Here is a 14,451-nt window from a genome sequence, read left to right on the forward strand (position 1 = left end):
CTCAAACCAGATCCTTGAGGCAGCCACTCTGCTGTTTTAGCCAGCTTCCATCATCATCCCTGGTCAGGTGCTGACTCTCTCCCGCTGCCCCCTCCCCCACAAGAAGAGCCTAATGCAGCTCTCACTTCTGGGGTAGGGGGAGAGAGGTTTATGCTGGGTGAGATGCCATGTGACTGAGGGCAGGCACTGTGGCTTGTATGATATTCTTGTGTCATTGTGATCACAGTGCAGATCCTACTCATTCTGCCTTTAAAAGGAAAAAAGTTATTTGTTTGGCTGCTCCAGTTCTTGGTTGCAGTGCAGGGCATCTCCGTCTTGTTTTCGGCGTGTGAGGTCTCTGGTTGTGGCGTGTGAACTCTTATTTGTGGTGTGTGGGATCTAGTCCCCTGACCAGGGATTGAACCCAGGACTCCTGCATGGAGAGCTTGTAATGTTAGCCACTAGACCACCAAGGAAATCCCCTTCTGTTTTGTTATAGCCTTAAAACCCAAACGCCTGCAGTGTTTGGCTTAGTCTCATTAATTGTTTTTACAGAATGTGTACTGGTCCATCAAGTTCATGTTTCAAAGCCTTTGCATTCTCTTTCTTTGATAAGTATTATTTTCACAGAATGTAAAACTCACAGTGGAATTACCCTTTCAAATTGTCTGGGTTTTGTTTACTTGTTTTAATCCTGATACACATTAATCTGCCCAGAGTAAGTCCTCAATGAATGAATGAGCTTGGGGTTTGCTGACTTGCATTGTCATCAATCAACAATTTGTTTGTTTATTTGCTCAGTTTTTTTCAGTGCTAGGAATTAACAACGGTTCTGTTTTTGTTTTTTTGGTTGATTTTTTTATTTTGTTATTTGATAGGTGTGAACACTTGAATTCTTTAGTAATTGTTTTTAAGATATAGTGTCTGTTTTTACTGGGAGGAAGACTAAATCTTCTGCTGGTCTGAATGTTTATATACAAGGTCATATCAGTTTTAGCACAACAGCCATTCATTTCTACTTACACCTTATTGATGAATACTTAACCTTTTAAAAAATAATTTTATTTATTCATTTTTATTTTTGGCTGTGCTGGGTCTTTGTTGCTGCATGGGCTTTTCTCTAGTTGCAGCGAGCAGGGATTACTCTCGAGTTGCCATGTAGGGGCTTCTCATTGGGGTGGCTTCTCTTGTTGTGGAGCATGGGCTCTAGGGTGTGTGGGCTTCAGTAGTTGTGGCCTGTGGGCTTTAGAGCACAGGCTCTATAGTTAATGCTCCGAGGCATGTGGCATCTTTCTGGATCCGGAATTGACCTCGTGTCTCCTGTATTGACAAACGGATTCTTTACCACTGAGCCATCACTGACTTATGCTTTAAAGTATGTATCTAATCTGATTAAAACATCTTAGATTTGAAAATAGAATTGTTTGAATAGGTGATACATTGTACATGGTATAAATATTAGATACCCTCTGAGTTCTGTCCCCTTTTCCCATCCCTACCTTCAGCAGCAACACATTTTGTTCTTGTATCCTTCCCGAAAGAGACTTTACTCAGTTAAGCCTGTGTTTGTATGACCATCATCTCCTGATCATCCTCACAGGGCTGATGGGAGAATCTCTTTATAGTGTGGGCCTGGCACATCATACTACGAACTACAGAAGTCTTGGTAAACAAATGACATAAATAAAATATCAGAGGAAGATTTAACTTGACCTTTTGTGTGCACTGATGTGCTTACTGGGCTCCAGGGATGCCCACGGGTTCTTCAGGTGCAGCTGATGAAGGGAGGGCAGGGACCATCAGCAAAGCTCCGGGCCCCTCTCCACCTTGGGCCTGGAGACAGCCAGATGGTCCTGTTGTGCATTTGCATTTCAGTTAAGACAGTCGGGGAAAGGAATCTAAAGTAAGTGGGAAGTGACCAGCACCAGTGTAGATGGTACTGATAACCCTTTTGTTTCTCCTTCTGTTTCCAGATGTTTCTTACTGTGTACCTCAGCAACAATGAGCAGCACTTCACAGAAGTCCCTGTCACTCCGGAAACCATCTGCAGAGACGTGGTGGACTTGTGCAAAGAACCTGGCGAGAGCGACTGCCACCTGGCCGAAGTGTGGTGTGGTTCTGGTACATCATCATCAGCCGTGCCGTCTTTATTATCATCAGGTTTAGAGAGGGCATGGTGTGCCTTTCTTGTTTATCCACAGAGAAACTGGAGAATAGGGTGTCTATCAGAGATAATGCTTTCAGCCCAGTTTTGTTGCCTCCTCCAAAAGTCTTTTTTTTTTTTTTTAATATTTATTTTGACTATGCTGGGTCCGAGTGCAACACTTGGGATCTTTAGTTGTGGCATTGTAACTCTTAGTTGTGGCATGTGGGATCTAACTCCCTGATCAAGGAAGGTATCCGGGCTCCCCCCATACTGGGAGCATGGAGTTGAACCACCTGGGAGGTTCCTCCAAAGTCTCTTGCTGTTTTCTTTTTCCGCAGCACATCATAGACAATACAGTATTAAAGGTCAAAGGATAGGCAGCTGATAGACGGGGTGGAAGCTTCTGGGGGTGTTAGGGTAAAATGTACTGTGCTCAGAAGTGTTTTGGGGTATGCTTGGGTGGTTTCACTTCATTAGAAATTTGAGGCATTCTGAGCCATTCTGATCGTTTTGCCGTCTCTGAGTCTTTGGAGGTTTTTAGGGAGAGCTCTTCGGTATTGAGTTACAATGGTGGCAGGAGGCAGTGGTGAAATCATAGTCATTATTTTAAGCCTTGAAATCGATCCCTTACTTAGTTCTTTGAAGCCCTGAAATGGGACAGCCTGGTTTCTTTTTGGCCCTTTAGGAGTTTGTAGATGAAGGAGTAATTTTTCATGAGTTCTGCTCTATTCGTGTACAGCTTGGGTGAGCCCTGGCTGTTTCCTTTTTCTCCCCTTTGGGGTGAGTTTGTCTAAGTGCAAGTTTCCCACTGTGTTCACTGCATTCACACTGTTCATGGGTGTGTGACTTCAGCTAACACCCTCTGCTTCCCAGGCGAGTCTTCTTAATCGTCTTCGGTTGATTTTCCTACAGCTGGGTGTTCAGGAAGACGTCCTTCACTTTCCCTGAGCTGCTTACTTCACATAGGAACTAGATTAGGCCATTTTCGTAAAGAAACCCAAGTGATCCTTTTTGTAAAAAAAAAAAAGTTAAATTTATTTGACTGCGCCAGCTAGGTTTTGGTTGCATCCTGTGGGCTCTTCTTTCAATCTTCCTTGTGGCATGTAAGATCTTTTAGTTTTTTTCAGCATATGGGATTTAGTTCCTGACCAGAGATCGGACCTGAGCCTCCAACATTGGTAGCATGGAGTCTTGGCCACTGGACCACCAGCAAAGTCCCCCTAAGTGATCCTTATTAAATTAAAATTTGATAGTTTGACTTTCTTGTTTTAACTTTTTTATTCTACTTAGGATAAAATCCAAAGTCTTGATTTTCGATTGTGAGGTCTTTGATGTCATCTGGTACCATTTTCCTCCTTTCTCACCTCTTGCAGCTTTTTTATGTTCCTGGACAAATGAAGCTGTTTCCTACCCCAGAGCTACTGGTGCCAGCTGCTCCTTCTGCACTCCCAGATTTTGTTGTTGCTGGTTCCTTCTGGTCATTTGGATTGCAGCTAACACGTTGGCTCTTCAGAGATGTTTCTCCTGAGGTTCCCACTAAAGCAGGCACGAGGCTCTCTGTTACATCATCCTGGTTTGATCCTGTGCATGAGACGTGTCTGTCTGGTTTTTGTGGGTGTTTATTAATCTGCTGCCTCTTTAATCCTCATAGCCTCACACACATGCACGAGAATGTAAACTCCTTAAGAGTGGAGACCTGCTTGTCTCGTTCCTTGCTGTGCCCTAGCTCAGAGGGAGTGCTCAGTAAATATTTACTGAAAGACTAAACGAGCTTCTAGCTGCTCTGGTGGCCTCCCTGCATTCTGCAAATAACTTGCTCAAAGTGAAGTGATTGAGACCATGCGCCGTGAACTTCCTTAGTCTCGTCCCCCAGTGCTTACCTCAGGTTCCTCCGGATGTGTGGCTACCCTTCTTTCTGACTTTCTTCCTTTGCCAAGGCTCACCCTCTCCCTTGAAACTCTTGATTCCACTGTTTCCCTTTCCTCTCTAGTATCTTGCTCACTTGAGTTCAGTAGCCCTTGCTATGTAATGAGGATGTTTAAAAGATTCTTTCTTCTCATTTTTTAATTAAAAAAAAAAAAACCACATGAATGGATTCTTTTTTGTAAGGCAAATAATACAGATGGAATGGAAATCTCTCCCACAAGCCCATTTTGTGTCGCTTGATGTATAATTGCTTATAATTTTAGCAGATAACTTTTCAGACTTTTCTCTGTAATGTAATTATAGAAATAGTTTTGTGTCATCTCTACTTTTTTCTTTATGTAACAGTATCATACATCTCGCTATCTGCAATTTATCATTTTACCTTACAGTATAGCTTGGAGGTCTTTTCTGATTAGCTTGTGTAAATCTACACCATTGTTTTTAATTATCATAATTTTCCATAGTATTACGCACAAACTGCAGTTGATCTAACCATTTCTTTATTCACTAACATTTCAATTAATTCTCTTGTTTCTATAAATGCTGCAGTAGAAGGCTTTGTAGAAGCCTTTTGATCACGTGCAAGCATTTTTCTAGGGTAGATAACCAGGAATTGCTTGCTTAAAGGTTCACACATTTTAAATTTGAATATATTTCACCAGATTTCCCTCAGCAAAGGCTGTAGAAATTCACACTTTTACCAGTTATTTCTAAAAGTATCCCTCATCAAAAAAAGATACTAATAAAATAAATTCTTACTTTTGCTAAGCTGATGCTGAAGTTGCTCATTTTTCATTTATCTACTGGCCACTTGGATTTCCATTAAAAAAAAAGATTGTTTCATTATAGTGTTTGCTCATGTCTCTTTTGACTTTTGCCCTTTTCCTTCTTGATTTGTAGATGTTATAGAAAAATACAACTCTTCTAGAACTCAGGCCTAGTTGTGTGTTGTTTTAAAAAGTCTTTTCTTTATGTTAAGGCTGTAAACATAGTCTCCTCTTGTTTCGTACCGTTAAATTTCAAAGTTTTTTCCCTTCCCTCGCCACCCTTCCCTTCTTTCTCATTAATTTTTCTGACTAGTGTGAATTAGAGATCTAATATATTTTCCCCCAGGTGGATAGTGAATTTTTTTAAGTGTCTTATTGAGGACACTTGGTTTCTTCCTTACTGATGTGAAACTTCTCTTCATAGTCTTGTTATATCTCATAGGAAGTATGTTTCTATAAGCTTCAGCCAGTTACTTTTATTTTTTTCTTCTGATAGGACCAAATAGATAGTTTTTTTTAATTTTATTTTTCTTAGTTTTTAAATTATGAAAATATGATAACTCATTTACAAAGACTTGGAAAATACAGAACAAAGTTACATATAGTTCCACTATATATTGCAATTATTTTTTTAAGTAAGTAAATTAAAGTTTTTAATTGGAGTTTCAATATCAAACTCTCAAAAATTAATAAAATGAATATACAGAGAAGTAGAAGGATATAATAGACCTGAAAAGTACTATGAACCAATTCAAGATAATTAAGATTTATACAATTTTTACACAGCAGTAGCATACTCTTAGTTCCCCTCGTGGCTCAGAGGTTAAAGCGTCTGCCTCCAATGCGGGAGACCCGGGTTTGATCCCTGGGTCGGGAAGATCCCTTGGAGAAGGAAATGGTAACCCACTCCAGTATTCTTGCCTGGAGAATCCCATGGACGGAGAAGCCTGGTAGGCTACAGTCCACGGGGTCGCAAAGAGTTGGACACGACTGAGCGATGGAACGGAACGGAGCATGCTCTTAAGTTCCCATAGATTATAAACTAGGAGACACTAGAATATATCCAGTGACATGAGACCAGATGCAAAAATTTGATGAGGACCAAATAGTTTTAATTTACTCTAGTTTTATAATAGATTCAGTTTAGTTCAGTCGCTCAGTCGTGTCCGACTCTCTGCGACCCCATCAATCACAGCACGCCAGGCCTTCCTGTCTATCACCAACTCCCGGAGTTCACTCAAATTCATGTCCACAGAGTCGGTGATGCCATCCAGCCATCTCATTCTCTTGTCGTCCCCTTCTCCTCCCGCCCCCAACCTTTCCCAGCATCAGAGTCTTTTCCAGTGAGTCAACTCGTCGCATGAGGTGGCCAAAGTATTGGAGTTTCAGCTTTAGCATCAGTCCTTCCAAAGAACACCCAGGATTGATCTCCTTTAGAATGGACTGGTTGGATCTCCTTGCAGTCCAAGGGACTCTCAAGAGTCTTCTCCAACACCACAGTTCAAAAGCATCAATTTTTCGGCAATCAGCTTTCTTCATGGTCCACCTCTCACATTATAATAGATTGGGTATCTGCAAAGGCAACTGCTTATTTTATTGTGCTCCTGTACTATTCTTGTGTATTTTCTTTTTCAGATATGTTTTAGAATTACCTTGAAAGGTTCCATGAAAAGTTCTTTGGGGATTTTGATTGGTTGCAGAGAATTCATAATTAATCTGAGGATTGTTTGTATGATGTTTTGATTAAGAGCAAGGTCATGGGTGTCAACATCTTGTCTCTTTCATTTATTAGCTTTATAACTTCGGACAAGATATTTAATCTCTATAATCCTTAAGTGTTTTTCTTACAGAATTGGGATAATAAATGAATCGATTGCACAGGATTGTGTGAGAATCCTAGAACCTGACATTTGAAGGGGCTCCAGTACTCTTGCCTGGAAAATCCCATGGATGGAGGAGCCTGGTAGGCTGCAGTCTGTGGGGTCGCTAAGGGTCGGACACGACTGAGTGACTTCACTTTCACTTTTCACTTTCACACATTGGAGAAGGAAATGGCAACCCACTCCAGTGTTTTTGCCTGGGGAATCCCAGGGACAGGGGAGCCTGGTGGGCTTCCGTCTATGGGGTCGCACAGAGTCGGACAAGACTGAAGTGACTTAGCAGCAGCAGCAGCATAGCCCCTGGCACATTTAGTGTTCACACTCAACAAGTAATAACTGTTTTCAACTCCTCTTTTTTTTTTTTTTGCTATAACTTGTCCAAGGTGTCCCATTTTAAAAATAGTAAATATGTTATTTCCACTTTGTTAGCTTCTCAAGTTTCCCATTTCCTTTAACTGTCTTTTAAAATAAGTAGCTTTTGGGACTTCCCTGCTGTCCAGTGGTTAAGACTGTGCTTCCAACGCAGGGGACGCAGGTTCGATCCCTGTTCAGGGAGCTGAGATCCCACATGATGTGTGGTCAAAAAGTAAAAATTTTAAAAAATGGTAACTTTTACTTGCCATCTCCATTTCCTTACTCCTCTCTGGTTTATTTGCTGAGAGAACATATCTTGGATTCTTGTTGTTTGCTAGGAACTGTGTTTGATTGTAAAGAAGAGAGAGATGAACGTGTGCTGTCAAAGTAAAAACAGGAATCAGCAGACATTTCTCTCATACAGAGTGAGACTTCAGGAATAGATGGAGGTGCTCCATCTGCAGGAGAAGAGGGTACTGGGGACAGTTCTCAGTGCTGGGAATGGCTTGTTCAAAGTCACATAGACATGGACGCCAGGATGAGGGATGGATGTCGTTGGAGGGGTAAATGGGCAGCTTTGAGAACCTTTGAAGTGTATTTCAGCTTGTGCTGGCCTAAGCCTGATATATACATTTTGTCACTGCAGGCCATTAGGACCTTAGCTTCTGACCTAGAAGGTCCACACTCAACATGGACTGGAAGTCTCTTCATTTCTTTTGAAATAAAGTATGTGTGTATGTGAGATTTTTTTTTGTGAGGAGGTAGAGGGTCTGCTAAAGCTGAAACTCCAATACTTTGGCTACCTCATGCGATGAGTTGACTCACTGGAAAAGACTCTGATGCTGGGAGGGATTGGGGGCAGGAGGAGAAGGGGACGACAGAGAGTGAGATGGCTGGATGGCATCACCGACTCGATGGACATGAGTTTGGGTGCACTCCGGGAGTTGGTGATGGACAGGGAGGCCTGGTGTGCTGTGATTCATGAGGTTGCAAAGAGTCGGACACGACTGAACTAAACTGAGAGGGTCTGCATGGACTAGAAGTCACTTCATTTCTTTTGGAATAAAGTGTGTGTGTGTGTGAGATTTTTGTTTTTGTGAGGAGGTAGAAGGTTACTCTTGCCTGGAAAATCCCATGGACGGAGGAGCCTGGTAGGCCACAGTCCATGGGGTCGCTAAGAGTCGGACACGACTGAGCGACTTCACTTTCACTTTTCACTTGCATGCATTGGAGAAGGGAATGGCAACCCACTCCAGTGTTCTTGCCTGGAGAATCCCGAGGACAGGGGAGCCTGGTGGGCTGCCGTCTGTGGGGTCGCACAGAGTCGGAGATGACTGAAGTGACTTAGCAGCAGCAGCAGCAGCAGGTCTGCCCAGAATTTCTTTCAGGAAGGTATTTGCTCAGCTCCGGGTGTTTCCTCTTGGGGGAGTCTTGGTTAGACTTTCTCTGGTTTAGAGAAGAGGGTATCTGTGTCTACTCATTATGTCATGTTGCTGTAAATAGAACCCAAGCTGTACTTTGTTGCCACCAAGCCGATTAAGTTCAGGGGTTAGTTCACAGAATTGGTTGCTGAACCTTTGGCTGCTCCCTGCTGTGCCCGTGTTGTTTATTTTAGGTCCTCAGATAGTGTCCTTGATTACTGACAAGTGCATTGAATTTTTTGGGGGCCACTGCAGCATTCTTACGTTAAAAATGATTAAGTTCTTCGATTTTAAACTGTTGGCATCCTCAAACAGTATATTTGGTTTTTATGTTCAGATTCCTTAAGATTGGAAGACTACAGTTTCCATGTAGTAGAGTATTTAGCTATGCCTTTTTTTTTTTTTTTGTCTCAGGAATATTTTCAGGGCAGTAAACAGACTTTTGTTTGGAAATGCATGTGTATGATTTTTTTTTAAAAAAACATGGTTTGTAAAATTGTAAAAAAAAAAAATCCCCAGTAGAAAGACAAGGCTATTTAGAAAGTTGTTTTTAAGTTTTCGTTTGTATACTTGGGGAATCATAGAACCATTAGAGTTAACAGAGACCTCAGAGACCATCCTGTGGAATAGATGACAGGAACTTTGGAACCTGCAGAGCTTCACGGCCTGCCTGGAACTCGTGAGGGACCGCTGAATCCGACTCCTGAGCTCTTGCCAGTGGCCCTGACCCAGTCCTCTCCTGCGCCCATATTCCACCCAGCTTTGACCCTGATTATGTGGTTGGGAAGCTGGTGATACTTCATTTTATAAGGGTTCTTTTTTTTAAAAAAAAATCCTAGGTAGTATTTTCTGCATTCATAATGCATAATTTGTATGAAGGGTAGACAGTAAGTGATGTGTTACCAGGTAACGTGATTTATACATGATTTGTTCATTTTAGAACGTCCAGTTGCTGATAATGAGCGAATGTTCGACGTCCTGCAGCGGTTTGGAAGTCAGAGGAGTGAAGTTCGGTTCTTCCTTCGCCATGAACGCCCCCCTGGTAGGGATGTTGGTAGGTAGCATCCTGTTGATCATGACAAAGATTTGGACTTCAGTTTCATGCTCGGGAGAGGTGACCCGTGATCAGGAGCAGGCAGTTTGATGGATGAGTGAGCAAGAAGCAAGGGGGAAAAGTGAGGATAGCCCTCTCTCCCAAGCCCTGACTCTAGAGGGTGGGCAGAAAAGGGTGCGGTTCTGTTTGTTGTGTTTTGTTGGAAGATGGGAAAAGTTTGATGACAGTTTTTTTTAATGTTTTATTTTTTGGCTGCCACACGGCATGTGGAATCTTAGTTCCCCCACCAGGGATCAACCCTGTGCCCCCGGCCTTGGAACTACAGAGTCTTAACCACCAGACCACCAAGGAAGTCCCCTGACTACAGCTCTTAATATAGGCGGAAAGGAAAGGAGTCAGTAGAGCAGGAGTTTGAAATACAAGGAAGAAGGGAATGCTTGAAGGACAAGTTAGCCAAGGGGAAATTCGGGGTTGGGGGGGTTGAGGGGTGAGATAGGAGGGTAAGGGAAGGGTCTGTTCCATTTTAACAGGGTGGAAGGAAGCTTCCCAGAGGCAGTAAATGTGTGCTCTCTATGGGAGCAGTGGGAGGGGCTTCTCATCTGAAAACATTTGTTTTCTCTGAGGGAGGAGGCCCTGGTGGAGAATAGGAGAGAGTATGGCCAGGGAAGCTGGCACGCTAGGGCCCCTAGAGGACAGTGGAGATTAGACACCAGGAGACCACGGGTGCTTTTGCTGCACTGGTGCTCGGTTGTAAGAGAAGATGGTTGGATTGACCCAAGGTTGGAATTTGGCCAGACAAGTTCAGTGGAAAGTTGGTGAGACAAGGGAAAAGAGGATGTTGGCGAGATGGCATTCAAGCCGAGATGGGGATGAAGTGAAGGCGGAGGGGCTGCAGGGAAAGAAACGGCAAGTTTCAGATTATGAACAGGTGTAGCGAGAGGTAATTGCGGTCAAAAAGTAAGAAGTTTGAATTTAACATGTCAATAGAGCATTTCTAGGTAACATGGTCTTGTATTGGACCATGAAATAAACCTGAATGAGAGAGGAGACTGGAAGTTGTGGATCTGAGAGGCGAGCTTTTAGATGGTGAGGTCATCCAAAATGAAGGGGGGACTTGGGCAAAGAGAACAGAGGGGTCAGGTGGTCACGTCTGCTGTGACTGAGAGTTGTGACCAGAGTTTCTAGATGACAGTAAGCAGGGGGAGAAGGTGATAAGCGGAGATCAGAAATAGTGGGCTGAAAGAACTGAACATTGAGAACACAGTCAGACCTGTGACTCTGGAGGTCTCATAGGATGTAGGAGAGAAAACAGTTTCAAGTCTTGAGATCTGTAGGGAAGCCTCTGTTCTCAGTGGAAAGCCATTGGTTGGAGCAAGGTTACTAGGTGTTTCTAAAAATGTTGGGATTCTTAAAATGGAAAGTTGAAGGCTTGTGACTTTAGTCTATATTGAAAACTTCTTGGGAGTAAGAATGTTGATAACAGGTTAATTATTACATGTTATAGAATCTCAGTTGTACTCCTTTAGTACAGATGTCCACATGGCAGCTATTAGACATTATCAGAGGTGTGGGAGACCCCAGAATTGACGTAGTCTAACCTCTTCTGCTCTGTAGATGAGAAGCGCTGATACTGAGGGGTTAGATGACTTGTCAGAGGCCACATACCAGGAGGCAGAGCCAGGAGGGGAACCTGAGTCTCCTCATCCTGGCTGGTTCCTCGGCCTTTGAGCTTCACTGTGTCAGTAATTCTATTCTAAATAAACATGCATTTTTTCCCCCCCAAAGCTGCCTTCTTTTTTGTGGTTTTGACATCTGCATCTTATTTTTATTTTGTTCTTTATTTACACTATTGCATATATCTTCTTTTAATCAGTTAGTTAAATTTTCTCTTTTCATCTGTCAGTTCAGATATCTTCCTCTATGGTACCTGGTAAATTATTAAATAGCTTCTCAATAGTGTAATATGCAGTTTCAGTGTGTCTGTAATGTGAGAAATACAATCTGAAGATAAAGGCGCTGTTTTTACATTGTTGCAAAACACCAGTGCCACACAGTGTCAAAACCGGGATAACACAGGATTGCTGTTTCATGTCAGCCTTTGTGGTTGTAGACTTCTAGATTACAGATTCAGAGACTGTTACTGCGTTCTTCTGGTTTAACTAGGAGCTGTGACCCAGAATGTAGATGACTTTTTTTTTCCTTGGCCACACCATGCAGCTTGCAGGATCTTAAGTTCCTCAACCAGGGGTCAAGCTCATGCCCCCTTCAGTGAAAGCGCAGAGTCTTAACCTCTGGACCACCACCATGGAAATCCATTACCTTTTTCTCTCTTTTTTAAATATGACATTATTTTCAAAGCTCTTGCTTTTTATTCTGATTATGTAACTGAACATGCCAGTTCAGTTGCTCTCTCTTGGAGGCAGCACAGAAAGCAATTATTCCTGAATGAAAGATTTTTTTTTTTCTTGCAGAAATATTGTGACAGGTATCTGAGGTATTTTGCCAGAAAATTGAACAGTTTTAAAAGTAAAGCTGAGAAAACGTTGGAGTTAGGTATAAGTGTGGTATGTGGCTCTGAGGATAGACATATTTATTTACTTATTTGTGGAAATTTGTGCCAAGCTTCCAGGCAGGTACAACAAATATTTGATTCAGAAGAAATTTTAATCTAAAACTTCTTGGGAAATAGTTTAGTATTTTTTCTCTAACATCTGGGAGGTACAGTTTAATTTCATGTATTTAAGAAACTCTCTTTGATATTTTGCAATTTATCAGTTTAAGTTAAAAATATTTTCTCATCATGATACATTAAGTGACACTGAGAAACATATATTTGGACCTGAAAAGTTCTTTTTACCCAAAAAAGCAGAATGTACAGTGTTTTCCAACTAGTACTTTCCCATGCTAAGAAAATGAAATTTTTTTTACTTAAATGGGGAAGTACTTGCTAGTACTTAGGAATTACAGCAGAATTCGAAACACTACTTGTTCTGTTTCAATTGCTTCCTTCCTGTGGAAGCTACAAACACTTTCATGAGTACAAGGGCGGGTTGATTAATTTTCACCTATTTCTTTCAGTGAGACTATTCCCAATTTTATTTCTGAGTAGCTGAATAGAGAACTGGGAACAGACACTGTAGGCAAATGGTATGAATGACCCATAATAAGTATATTTATATTTTTAATTTTTCTCCTTTAGCACCTAACTCATGCAGCTTTTCTAGGAATTGGTTAGCCTGTGACATTTTCTAGTGTTGACCATTCACTGTTCTAAGTAAAGTTTTTTAGAACAGGTTGAATCTGTGAGACCTTAACTTCATTGGTATTAGAAAGTATTGGTATTTTAAGTATATTTTAAAGTTGAAGTATTAGAGAGCATTAAAAACATAACTGAGAAATGAACTGGTACTTAAATTATCTGTCACCTCTAGTGTTAATGCATACTTTTTGAATTTTGTGCTTAGTGAGTGGACCCAGGTCTCAGGATCCAAGTTTAAAAAGAAATGGTGTAAAAGCTCCAGGTGAACATCGAAGAAAGGAGAATGGCGTAAGTGATCATTGATACCCATTCTGTGTTTGGACCACAGTCATGCTGCTTTTTTTTTAACTTTTAAATCTCATTCACTGTTCCTTTTTTATTCAGTAGGTGATTCAGGGAAACACTTTTTTAAAGGCTTATTTTAAATTTATTTCATGAAAGTGATTAATGGTCTCTATAGTTGTTGAAATATCCAACAACCTTAGATATGCAGATAATACCATTTTGATGGCAGAAAGTGAAGAGGAACTAAAGAGCCTCTTGATGAGGGTGCAAGAGGAAAGTGAAAAAGCTGGCTTGAAACTCAACATTCAAAAAAACAAAGATCTTGGCATCTGGGCCCATCACTTCATGGCAAACAGAAAGGGAAAAAGCGGAAGCAGTGACAGGTTTTATTTTCTTGGGCTCCAAAATCACTGCAGATGGTGAGTTCAGCCATGAAATTAAAAGACGCTTGTTCCTTGGAAGGAAAGCTGTGACAAGCCTAGACAGCAATTGAAAAAGCAGAGACATCACTTTGGTGACAAACGTCTATATAGTCAAAGCTGTAGTTTTTCCAGTAGTCATGTTTGGATGGGAGAGTTGAACCATGAAGACCGAGTGCCTAAGAATCGATGCTTTTGAACTGTGGTGCTGGAGAAGACTCTTGAGAGTCCCTTGACTGCAAGGAGATCAAAACAGTCAATCCTAAGGGAAATCAACCCTGAATATTCATTGGAAGGACTGATGCTGAAGCTGAAGCTCCAGTACTTTGGCCACTTGATGTGAAGAGCTGACTCACTGGAAAAGACCCTGATGCTGAGAATGATTGAAGGCAAGAGGAGAAAGGGTGGCAGAGGATGAAATGGTTGCATAGCATCACTGACTCAATGGACATGAATTTTAACAAACTCTGGAAGACAGTGTAGGACAGAGAAGCCTGGACTGCTGAAGTCCTTAGGGTCGCAAAGAGACATGACTTCATGACTGAACAACAACAACATGGCTGTTGAAAGAAGTCAGATGCTGGATATATCACAAATACAGAACAAGTATTGAATAAGTTCGAGGAAGTACTTGTTTTTTTGGTGATTTTATTTGTTGCTGTTATTGCTTTTAGCATTAATGATATATTAATGCTCTTGCTATTGCATATGAATTTTAGCAGGTATCTTTGGGACTCCTTGGAGACATTTTCTTTTCAGAGCTTAGAATTTGTAACCTTGTTAAGGATTAGCTAAATTACTTCTCCAACGCACACTGCTTTTATTCCACCTTCCTCAAATTCTTCCTGTTTCTCTTCTTTGATCTCATAGTTATCTTAGTGATGAAAGGCTGATACGAGGATAACAAAAATGATCTGACCGTTAACGAGATTTCAGTGCATCTTGACACAATGTATCTTTC

General features: G+C 41.5%; 1 protein-coding gene across 3 annotated transcripts in view; it reads left to right on the forward strand.

Moving 5' to 3' along the window:
* The window catches only part of TP53BP2 (tumor protein p53 binding protein 2), a 67,573-nt gene that overhangs the window by 25,933 nt on the left and 27,189 nt on the right, over positions 1 to 14,451 (forward strand). Inside the window, exons 2-4 of one of the 3 annotated variants that reach the window (XM_055419828.2) lie at positions 1,953 to 2,139; positions 9,414 to 9,527; positions 12,992 to 13,074. In XM_055419828.2, coding sequence (XP_055275803.2) covers positions 1,953 to 2,139; positions 9,414 to 9,527; positions 12,992 to 13,074 — 384 coding nt within the window. Of the gene's footprint in view, positions 1 to 1,952; positions 2,140 to 9,413; positions 9,528 to 12,991; positions 13,075 to 14,451 lie in introns of those variants that run through there. The other 2 variants (XM_055419827.2, XM_055419826.2) reach the window with 2 other exon arrangements.

This window comes from Moschus berezovskii, chromosome 17 (assembly GCF_049115385.1).
Source record: "Moschus berezovskii isolate FMDL1 chromosome 17, NW_MosBer_1.0, whole genome shotgun sequence".
In the NCBI taxonomy this organism is placed as follows: Eukaryota; Metazoa; Chordata; class Mammalia; order Artiodactyla; family Moschidae; genus Moschus; species Moschus berezovskii.